The following is a 12,052-nucleotide window of genomic DNA, read 5'->3' on the forward strand; positions in this document are numbered from 1 at the left end:
GAAATATTTCATTTTGGGCAGGCTTCACGCAAATCAAACCACTTCAGTTTGTTAACCCAAATTAAAATATTTCATTTTGGGTCAGTTTGACATTAATCTCTGTTCATCAGAGTTGCTACAGTGCCTCATGGGAGCTGTAGTTTGGGTACCTCATATTCCATTCTCTGTAGGCTAGGCTTCCTGGCTAAACTATATCTCCCGTGATGCACTGTGGTTTTCGCACTGTTTGAACTGACGTGCTACATCCTGGGAGTCATGTGACCACAGTGCCTATAGTACATGTGGTCCATCCCAGAAGCACCCAAATGACAATTCCCATGAGGCACATAGTGGCTAACAGGGGTACAGATTAATATTGAACTAGACTGAAATATTTTGTTTCAATTCAGAATGGTGAACCAAAATTTTTCACAGAACCTTCCATTCTGCAAAATGTTGGTATCTTGCCGAACTCTATTCCACAGTAGTAACAATGCTTTTGTAGTGCTTTCCATTTGAGGATCTCCAAATGCTTTTCAATACTCAATGACTGAAGCTTCATTAAGCCCCTGTGAGGTTGAAGTCTCCCCTCCTGTGCAGAAAGGTACAGTGAGTTACACAGGAAGTCTGTGGCAGAGGCGGGACTAGAACCTAGATGTGACTCTCCCAGTCCTGTGCCCCTAAGACCATCCTTCATAAATGTTTTTAAATGTGAAACAAATATTGATCAGCTCTGTGTGCTTTTAAGAGGTGATATGCTACCAATATTAAAACAAGGCATGCCCATATCCCAGGGTGCATGAGCTCACAGAGGAGTGAGCTACAGGGGGAAATCTATTAATTCATTTGTTTACCCATTTAGACAAAAGCCTTTTCTCGTAACCCCAGCCAAGGAGGGAAGCAATGCCACCTGGCAAACACTTCCTGCCACTCACTGGAAAGGCTGGTGGTAGATTCCTGAAAAAATGGGAGTGTAATGAAGAGTACAGTGTTCAAACTCTGTCATTTGAAATTAGGGTGTGTGGGAGGAACTGCATCGATTTTTAGCAGTCCTTTGGGAAGATTTTACTGAAAATACCTGACGTGACACATTCCAAAAGGAATAAGCATCTTTGGCCAGGGTAATTTAGTGGCCCCCAGAATAGGTGACTCTATCAGAGAAGGGGAAGCCTCGCACTTTCCCCTCCTCTCCCCCCAAAAAAACTTGGGAAATTTTAACAATGGGGTCCCAAGACCCTCCCCTTCACATCCACCCCGGCACATCACTGCTTAACAGCAATACATTGCTCTTAAGGAATAAGGCTACAACTATGTCATTGTTTTAAATATCCATATATTACAATCTTTGATATTTCTTTACAGTTCCAGATGTCAAAGTGCCAATGCTTCCTTCCCACAAGCGGACAGACGTCACTGTCTTCAAGCCATCCCAAGATCTTGACACTCAGCCAATTCTTTTTATCCCCGACCTTCACCATGCCAATCTTCAGCGTGGGACTCATGTATGTGATGCCATTGTGTGCCCATAATATAAAATTAGGGTCATTGTCTGCCTATGTAATGATACTGTACATAGCCACTGGGCTGGTTCTTAACTGTAACTTTTTGCTCCCAGTGGTTATACATTTAAGTATGTGATCATATAAACCTTCGTGCTTCATGGCATAAGCCAAGCCCTAACAAATGGGGTTTAGAGGAAAACTTGCTTTGTGGGCAGGTAATTCTTCACCTTCCTGTGAAGCGTTTGGTGCTGACCACTGACAGGATACTGGTCTAGGAGCTCTGGTCTGATCTGTATGTTCCTATTTTGGCTTCTCAGGTCCACTTTTTAGCCAGCTAGCTAGCTACACAGACTGTAGTAGGTTCCAGTTAATGGTCCCATGTCATATACCATCCAATAGTTTAATTTAGAGCACCTTTCTCTGTACACTCAAAATCTCTTCTTGCTTTGTTTTAAAGGTCCTTCCTGTTGCACCAGAAGAACTGGAGGGTGAAGGGTAAGAGACTCGCTATTTCATTCATTCTGTAACACTATTGAATTGCATGGTGCTGTAAAATCAGCTAGGAAGGTGAGGTCCCTGCCCCAAAGAGCTTGCCGTGTACTCTAATATTAGGCCTTGGCTACACTCGTGGATTCACAGCGCTGCCGAGGCAGCGCTGTGATGTGCAAGTGTAGTCGCGCCGCCAGCGCTGCGAGAGCTTTCTCGCAGCGCTGCAAGTACTCCACCTCTCCGAGGGGAATAGCTTGCAGTGCTGCGAGCGAGCGTGCAGCGCTGCAGATGCTGATTACACTGGTGCTACAGCGCTGCACTCGCTGCGCTCAGGGGCGGTGTTTTTTCACACCCCTGAGCGCAGCAAGTGCAGCACTGTAATTGCCAGTGTAGCCAAGGCTTTAGGTGTTTTTTCTCCTCCCCTTATATAAGTCCCAGACCATAGTAAGACCTGTAAGCAGCACAGGGCCCAGGTTGTCAGTGATGCTGTCTTCTCCAAAATGGAAGATCTTGCATAGCAGGCACTCTCCATCACCATGCAGCCAGCTTGACACTCAGGTTGGCTGCTCTGAGCTTTCCAGTGTGTGCCAAAAAATATTCACATTCCAAAGGGACTTGCCCAGAATCTCCAGGTAAATAGCTGATTTGGTGTTGTGCTTAAGCAGCAGAAGGGGACTCTGTTGTTGGAGAGAGAGCGCAGCAGAATCAAAGCACCTGGGCAGTTTTAGATAATGTGTATTGACTTGTGTAGAAGGCAATGCCCATTGTAACTAGGGAAGTTATTACCCTGGTTCTGAATTTATGTTCATCATAAGATCCACGATGTGGCAGTTTCCCTGCTTCCAGGCAAGGAGGCTGCTCCTGCGGATGCTGCTGTTGATACATTTTCCCCCCTTATTGCAGCTCTAATATGAAGAGGGGGCCTTATATAACTGAAGATGATTTTATTGCACCTCCCAATAAACTGACCAGAATAGAGGAACCAAAACGAGGTAATTTATTTATTTTATTTTATTTTTTTTAAAAAAGACACATCTGTTGCATTGCCATGTCGTGAAAGAAAGCCAGGTCAGGGGTAGGAATGCTTTTCTTTGGGTGGGTCGGGGAGGGTAGTGTCTGATCTTTTTTGATGTGCCCATCTGATTCTTATCTGTGCATCTGCTGTGCATTTTATCTGTGCATTTCCTCCTATTAGGGGAGGAAAATATTCCCTTTTTTTGCCTCAGCAGGGGAGCCAGCTAAACTGGCAAATACATAATTTTGGTTTTAATAACAGTAGGAGTTTTCGTCTCGTGATCAGGACTCCTGGGTTCTATTCCCAGTTCAAACACTGACTTGCTGAGTAAATTTTGGCAAGACACTTAACTTCCCTGTGTCTGTTTTTCCCCATCTAGAATTGCACCACTTTCTCGGGGGCTTTTTCTGATGGTTTGTAACCTCCCAGCACCCTGTTGAGTAGGGAAGTGCTATCATCCCCATTTTGTAGATGGAGAAAGTGGAGCACGGAAGGGTTAAATGACTTGTCTCTGAAGTCCCAGTTACAACCTTATCCATATGGCTGTCCTTCCCCTCTGGCTGCGATAAACTAATGAAGATGTTTGCTAAGGGAAAATGAAAATTAATGAGAGCTTGGTTTCTTTACTAAATCATAAAATGGGGACCTTATTCTATGGGTAGCTGCCATAGCATCATATTTATGTTCTATAATAATACCTAGCTTTTATATTGCACTTTTCATCAGTGGACCTCAAAGCACTTGACAAAGGAGGCCAGTATCATCATCTCCATTGTACAGATGGGGAAACTGAGGCATGGGGGTGAAGTGACTTGCCCAAAGTCACCCAGCAGGCTTGTGCAAGAACCAGGAATAGAAGTCCAGAGTCCATCAGTGCTTTGTCCACTAAGCCACACTGCTTCCCTTGTATAGATGGTTATTGCTGTGTTTGCTTTTAAATCCACCCTCCTCCTTCTGCCTTCATTTTCAAACCCTCTTCCACCAAAGGAAAATCTCCAAGCATCCAAGCTTAATTCACCCTGTTTGACCTAGATGTTACAGTATATTGTTCCAAATCACAGGTGCGTCAGAGCAATGAGCTATCAAACATTGTTAACAATATGTGCCACAATACCTAGTAATTAGAGCGTGAATTAAGGACTTTGAAGCTGTTACATGTCCACATTTCCCTGCTCTTATTGGCTTATTACTCAGCCTTAATGTAGTTTTTAATGGGGCTGTTTTTCTGTGTAATAGCTCCGTCTCCATGAGCCGGGGGATACTGTGGTTGTCTGACTTCTCATTCTTTCAGTCCGATCTTTGGAGTGGGGAATCAAATCCATATCCTACTAGATGGAGCAACATGATTGCTAATAAATATTTCTGAACAATAGCAAGGAAGTGAAACGGGGAAGCAAAGAGGGGGAGAGACAAGACTAAAATGGGGGGGAAAGTATAGACAGTTGCAAGAAACTAAAGAGAAGGAATAGCAAGTTCTTCTTCGAGTGATTGTTCATGTCCATTCCAACTAGGTGTGTGCGCGCCGTGTGCACGGACGTCGGAAACTTTTTCTCTTAGCAGCTCCTGTCGGGACGGCAGGGGAGCCCCCTAGAGTGGCGCCCTTATGGCGGTGTATATAATGGCTCAACCCCCCTTCAGTTCCTTCTTACCGTCCGTGGCGGCGTTGGAATGTTCTCTCTCTCACTTGCGAGTGGTCCCTTAGCCTTTCAGTCTTCTAGTTAGAGTTGTTCTTAGATAGTTATCAGTTAGTTAAATACCATTGTATTCAGGTGTTTGGAAGCTAGTTCCGGCACCAGCCTTGGGCTGTGGGGCATGCCGCAAGCCCAGGGTTTCAAAGCTTGCGCCACGTGCCGCAGGTTTATGCCTAACAGTGACTCCCACGACTCCTGCCTCCAGTGTCTGGGAGAGGCTCATCGGGCAGAGCGCTGCAAAATCTGCAAGGCCTTCAAACCGCGCACTAAGAAAGAAAGAAAGACTTTCGCCTAAAGCAGTTGCTCATGGAAGTCACGTTACAACCGCTGGCCCCTGACCGACCAGAACCGGGCCTGGCTTCCTTGGTGCGAAGTGCCCCGGCATCCGTGTGGGACCCGGCACCCCCAGGCACCGTAAATCGCCAGCCCCAAGGGGGGACGACCAGCCTCAACACCTGGTCGACCTTTCCAACACCGAGTAAGCGTCACAAGAAAGGGGAAAGAGGGCATTCTCCCCAAAGAGCTGCCCAGGTGCTCAGAGAGGCTCCCGGCACACAAAGACAGGTTGTGAGCCTGAGTCCGGTACCCAGCGAGTTCAATGCGATGAATGTCTAGAGGAGGTCCTGGAACACCCCTCTACGCCCGACACTTTCGAGGCAGCGAAAGACCTCATTGAGCTGTCGACGCCAAATCCCCTCCCGTGCAGGGAGAAGCCTCCGGCACCGCCTAAGAGGGTGCCCTCCAGAGGGAAGCCAGCAATGGTGCGCTGCTCGAGGTCACCATCTTGGCACTGCTCATGGCACCGTTCCCATTCAAGCTCGGCGTCCCTCTACTCCCCAGCACCTGCGACCCAGCGCGAGTTTACAGCACCAGAGGCGAACCTACCAGCGGTACCCACGGCGACTACACGCCGGTCCACGACTCCATCGCTTGCCCAGCACCAGCACCGAGTGAGAGGCACTGGTCCCGAGACTCCCACTACTGTGCGCGGTCCCGGTCAGCCAGGCACCACTCCCCATCCCGCACTTCACGGCACCTTACAGCCGCTCAACGTTCAGCACGGCCCTGGTCCTCTCCGTCAGCATCCTCCAGCTCCGAGGCCAACTCCGGTCGCTCCAGCTATAGCAAGCATCGAACCGTGGCCAGCAGAGAGTCACACTCAGCATGGCAGCCACAGTGGCCTCCTCTGAGTCAGTGGCCCTTCTGGACCCCATGGGCCTACCATCAGCAACAGGGCACCATCTCCAGAGCCTCCAGGTCTGGGCATTCCATGCGATGCCATTCCAGATTGCCACACACGTACACATCAATGGCAAGGGAGGCTACTCTCTCCAGGCTGCCCTCAGATCCCCAAAAGCAACTGATGATGGCAGACCCACTGCCCAGGGCGGTACCAAGCACTACAACACCTTGAGGGGTGTCAGCCCTGTCAGGCCCTGAGGTGACCCAGGCGTATGGGAACCCACAGGAGGGTCTAGATGAGGGCAACCAGCAGCAACTCACATCCTCCTCTTCCCCAGACAAGGCGGTGGCAGGTACATCAGTCTCAGGACCACCACCAATCGACCACAGGGCTCACCAGGAGCTGTTCCGCAGGATCGCCCTCAATATGGGCCTCCAGTCAGAAGAAAAAGTTGAGCCTGAAGATCCAATGGTGGACATCCTGGCTCCCAAGGGTCCTTTCAGAGTAGCGCTCCCTCTCATAAAGACCAAACAGACAAATTACAACACTATATGGCAAACCCCGGCCTCTATCATGCCGATGGCCAGGGGAGTAGAAAGGAAATACTTCGCCCCTTCCAAGGGCCACAAGTTCCTGTTCTGCCATATGACTCCCTGCTCCCTAATCGTTTCAGCAGTCCATGAGAAGGAACGACAGGGCCAACAAGCCTCTGCCCTAACGGCCAAGGAGGCCAAGCGTCTGTACCTCTTCAGTAGAAAGGTCTACTCATCCGGGGGCCGCCAACTACGTACAGCCAACCAACAGGAGATCCTTAATAGACCTAACTTTAACTCTTGGATGGCCATGTCCAAGTTTAAGGATCGCCTGCCCCAGGACTCGCACTCGGAGTTTGCGGCATTAATCGAGGAAGGAAAGGTGGTGGATAAGACTTTGCTACAAGCCTTCCTCGATTTCAGCTGACTCTGTGGCCAGAACCATTGCCTCGGGGGTAGTCATGCGACACTCAGCGTGGCTATGGGTGTCGGGCCTCCCTCTGGAGGTCCAGAACACCCTCCAACAACTCCCATTTGAGGGCTCGGGGCCTTTTCTTGGAGCAAACAGACTCCAGGCTGCATGGCCTTAAAGACTCTAGGGCCACCCTGAAGTTGCTAGGGATGCATATGTCGACAACCCAGAGAAATCCCTTTTAGGAGTCAGCCTCCGCAGCAGAGGCAGTATCAACCCTGCCCCAGACAGGAGCCGTATCGCAGGCAGGGCAGAAACAACAGGTGTAGACAGCAGAATAACACGCCTAACCAAGGCCAGAACAAACCCCAACCCGGAAACAAGCAAGGGTTTTGAAGGCGTACTCGAGGACAGTGTACCAACCCAGTACCCGGATCCATCCCTTCGGTTTTTAAACTGGCTATCCCACTTCTACCGTGCGTGGTCCCGTATAACATCGGACCTCTGGGTCCTATGCACAGTACTGTGGTGGGATACTCCCTCCAGTTCTCCTTCCCTCCCACCCACCTTCCCCGTCCCTCTTCAGGGACCCCTCTCATGAGCAACTCCTTAGGCAGGAGGTCCGTTCACTCCTCGAGATAGGGGCGGTGGAGGAGGTTCCACAGGAGCTAAGGGGAAAGGGGCTTTATTCCCATTATTCTAATCCCCGCAAAGGCGGGGTCTCTGACCCATTTTAGACCTTCACAGACTCAACAAATTTATGGTCAAACTCCAGTTCCACATAGTCTCCTTAAGCACTATAATCCCGTCACTGGATCTGGGAGATTGGTACGCTGCCCTCGACATAAAGGACGCCTAGTTCCATATCCCCATCCATCCGGCACACTGCCGCTTTCTCCGCTTTGCCATAAACCAACATCACTACCAGTTCACGGTTCTCCCGTTCGGCCTGTCCACACTCCTGAGTGTTCACGAAATGCATGGCAGTGGCGGCGGCCTTCCTTGCGGAAAAGGCAAGTCCGAGTGTACCCGTACCTCGACGACTGGCTACTGACAGGTTGTTCCAAGGACGAGGTCCAGTCCCACGTGGCAAGGGTCATGGACACCTTTCATAGACTGGGACTCCTCCTCAATATACCCAAATTGTCACTCATACCTACGCAAAGGATAGAGTTCATAGGGGCAGTGCTAGACTCGGTACAGGCAAAAGCAAGCCTTCCAGAGCCCAGGTTTCAAGCCATAGAGCAGATTGTCAAAACAATGCTTCCAGATCCCACCACGACAGACGGGTGTTGCCTGCAGCTAATAGGGCATATGGCAGCATGCATATATGTGGTCAAGCATGTCCAACAGAGACTCAGGCCCATACAAGCGTGGCTCACACTGTCTTACCGCCCGTCCCGAGACCCCCTGGACCTCGTGGTGACGGTCCTGGGGCAGGTACAAGAATCCCTGTGTTGGTGGCTGGACTGACCAGTGGTCTGTGCAGGTGTCCCGTTCGCCAAGCCCCACCCTTCTCTGACATTAGTAACAGGTGCATCAGATCTGGGCTGGGGCGCACGCTTTGGGGATCTGAGGACACAAGGCTTGTGGTCAAGGGACGAGATGCCTCTCCATATCAACCTGAAGGAGCTCAGGGTGGTTCGTCTGGCCTGCCAAATCTTTCATGCCGCTTTGCAAGGTCACAGCATGACAGTCCTGACAGACAACACCACCTCCATGTTCTACATAAACAAACAGGGCGGAGCCTGGTCCTCACCCCTCTGCCGTGAGGCTCTTCTCCTCTGGGACTTCTGTATAGTCAGATCCGTTTAGCTGGAAGCTTCCTACCTTCCAGGGGTACAGAACAGGCTGGCGGATCGCCTCAGCAGGTCATACCGTGTGCACGATTAGTCAATCAGATGGGACATCATACAGTCAGTCTTCCAAAGGTGGGGTTATCCCCAAGTAGATCTCTTCGCCACCAAGAGCAACACACAATGCCCTCAGTTCTGCTCATTCCAAAATGACAGTCTGGGCTTGATTGCCGACGTGTTCCTAATACTGTGGGGTGAGGGACTGAAGTATGCCTTCCCTCCTATCCCACTGCTCCACCGGGTCCTTCTCAAAATTCTCTGGGACAGGGCGACAGTAATCATGATTGCTCGATATAGATTTAACTAAGTTTGTATGCATATCCTTGCTGCATTATTTTAATGTGTGTTACTCTGTGCTTTCACAACACTCACTTATGCCTCGTCCTCAAGGAACAAATCTATTAAAGCACTCTCTCTGGTTTGCATTCAGTGTTGCTGTATGTCCGAAAAGAGTCGGAAGAAGTCTTCGATGCACTTATGCTGAAGACACCATCTCTGAAAGGTCTAATGGAAGCTGTAAGTATCAGGGCAGTTCATAAAACCTTGTGTCCGGTCTGTGAAACCATGAGCATGACACCTGGTTCCCTAGTGTTAGATCCTAAATACTTAGAGTATGACTGAGCTTGAATCATAGCCGCAGTTTGTCATCTAAATATTTCTGTTGCTTCCAGTTAAAAAGTAGGTGCTGGTTCTCCACCTAAGTGACCTTTGAGTAAAGGGGAGAACACTGCAGTTAACTCCTCAGCTTCTACTTAAAGCTGATTTTGAAAAATAGAGCAAGCAAAAGAGTTCCTTCCTGGCATCCTTCATTGGTGCTGGGGTGGCCTTAGCTCATCAGGGGAGCAGCGAAGTCTGCGGTAGGCTCCAGCAAGCTTAGTGGTAGTTCCTGATACATTCTAAGTAATAGAATAGCTGGATTCTAGAAATATTAAACACGTATATATTTTTCTATACTTGAGAATTCAGCATTTGAAGAATCTCCACATAAGAAAGTGGATGTAGCTTAAGTTTTCATGTAACTAGTGATTTTTGGGATCCTCCATTTTTGGGTGTCCAACTTAGAGACCTCTTAAAGGGGTTTGATTTTTGAAGAGTGGGTGCTGCTCAGCACTCTGTGAACACCAGGTACCTTTTAGGCGTCTCAGACTCGATGTCCAAACTCTTGAGACCCCCAAAATCTCTAGTCAAATTGGAAAATATACACTCCTAGGTTTGTTTTTCATGCAGATCCTCTCTTCACCGAGCTGCAGAAGAAGCTTTTTCAGATTTTTCCATTGGTATCAAAACTAATCCGCAGGGTCCTACTTTGTGACTGTTTTTCATAGTTGGGGGTAACATTTTAATTAGTTGCTGGAACAGTTTCTGGAGCATGTTCAAATGACTTCTATTTTTGTCAGTCTCTCATTACTTTCTGTTTTCCCTCCAAGCCTAGCGAATTGGATCCTCATTCCCAGGGACTATTTTAATGCTAAATTTGAAGGTGTTTTTGAACAAGGGTTACAGCAAAATATCTGTTTTTGCAATGGGAAAAGTGTTGGGTGTTTTTTCTATTATCCATAATAAAAAATGGCTGAAGGGATTTTGCTTTAACTTTATATAGACATGTCCACATGCACTCAGAAATAAAATTCTTCTTAAGTCTGAGACCAAGCCTGGAAAATGTAAATTAAAAAAGTGAATATTTCAGGATGTTGGGAGCATGTGAAAACAGGGAGGTTGGAATGGAAACTGCTGTGCACCCTTAACTGTAGCTCTTGCTACTGGCTACAACAGTGTGATTTTAAAGCTGTCTGTGCTGTGCCACAATGTAGATTACTGGGGTGTGAATTGTAGAACACACCAAAAGTTTGTGCTCTAACTGCTCTAAGTGGAGGCTGCTGGTACAAACTAAAAAGGTCTCTAGTTTCAAACAGGACTATGTTAACACGAGCTAGATACCTTTTTAGTTTGCACCAGCAGCATCCACACAGGGCAGTTAGTGCATGAAATGTTGGTGCACTTTGCAATTTACACCCCCATAGTCTGCATTGTGGTGCAGTGTCGACAAGCCCTTAGACTGCAAAATATCACCCACTCCTCCAATTGCCTGCCGGGGTGCAGCCCAGGGAAAGTGTAGAGGTTACTTTGGGGAGTGCCTGTTGAATTTACAACACTGAAACTCTTGGTCATTTGATTTTGCTTGCTTGGTCTTTGTCCAACCGGTGCCTTGTTAAGGTTGAAGGGTTTGAGTGTTGTCACTTTTATATCACCTTATTAGCCTTAGCCTTGGGATCCAAAATCCATTCCCTAATCTGAGATTCCATCATGGCTGTTGTGACTTGCACTTGCATCTAATCTTTGGGGTTAAAGAGGGAAGAAGAGGAGTTTATCGACCCAATTGTAGCATGTTCTACTCTGATCCTGATGTAGGAGCAAGCAGAATGTCTGCACTAGAACAGGTCTAAATCAGGGAATCCCCCGTTACTGCTTAATGCAAGATGGATATTTGCAATCAGTGTGAGATTAGAACAAAAACAAAACTGTAGATAAAGCAGCTTGCCAAAGAAAATTGGATGTAGAACAATAGCAACCACTTTGTTATGGGTTTTATGGTGGTGTATGTAATAAAACACTTAATGAGGTGACTGCTGTTTTTATACTGAGCTCACTTTGCCAGTTTATTGTTGGATATTTGCAGTCATCTTCTTTCCTTAGAGCATGTGAGTTCCTCGCCTCATCGCTTCTGGGAGGTGGGGGCTAGCATGTCCTGCCCTCTCCCCAGGAGTTTCTCCATTTATACCTCCCCTCTTCAAGACCACCCCCACCGCTCTGAAATCACATAGTGTAACTTCAGTAATAGACCTGGTTGGGGTGCCCAATCCCTTTCTCTGGCACTGACAAAGAGCAACACTGGCTTCCACTGTGGGCTGTAAAGTAGCTCCTGAAATTGGGAGAGTTTTTGTGCAAAACGTATGTAAAACCCAATTCAACTACCAGTATGTTCTCTTGAGTGCAGAGAGGGCTGAAGTGTGATCAACAGGGATCCTAGAAATCCATTTGACATGCAAAAACGCGGAATTTGCGATTTTTATAGAGAATCTTTAGTTTTTACCTTTTGTAAAAAAAAAAATAAAAACGTACATAATTAGTAACTACATTTTACTGAAAGTACCAGTGTCGCCTATTCAATGCGCAAAACCTCCCCCTCTTGTAGTTGATTTTTTTAATGCACTTTAAATTTACATAGCTAGACATACTCTAATAACCTCTATATACGGGGAGCAGTTTGACGGATTGGACCCCCCTTCTGGGATGCCCCTTGATGTGCTGGGGTTTAACTAAGTCTCCCCCTGCTCAATCAGCCTGGGTTCCCTTTTACTGCTTTGCTGAATTAAGCTCTCCGGCCTCTTGCA

At 47.8% G+C, this 12,052-nt stretch overlaps 1 protein-coding gene across 4 annotated transcripts in view; it reads left to right on the top strand.

Moving 5' to 3' along the window:
* GRHL1 (grainyhead like transcription factor 1) overlaps positions 1-12,052 on the top strand; it is a 74,899-nt gene that overhangs the window by 55,533 nt on the left and 7,314 nt on the right. For all 4 annotated transcript variants that reach the window (XM_034766492.1, XM_034766491.1, XM_034766488.1 and 1 more), the window contains exons 11-14: positions 1,342-1,481; positions 1,939-1,976; positions 2,874-2,962; positions 9,091-9,176. In XM_034766492.1, coding sequence (XP_034622383.1) covers positions 1,342-1,481; positions 1,939-1,976; positions 2,874-2,962; positions 9,091-9,176 — 353 coding nt within the window. The remainder of the gene's footprint in view (positions 1-1,341; positions 1,482-1,938; positions 1,977-2,873; positions 2,963-9,090; positions 9,177-12,052) is intronic.

This window comes from Trachemys scripta, chromosome 3, assembly GCF_013100865.1.
Source record: "Trachemys scripta elegans isolate TJP31775 chromosome 3, CAS_Tse_1.0, whole genome shotgun sequence".
NCBI lineage: Eukaryota > Metazoa > Chordata > Testudines > Emydidae > Trachemys > Trachemys scripta.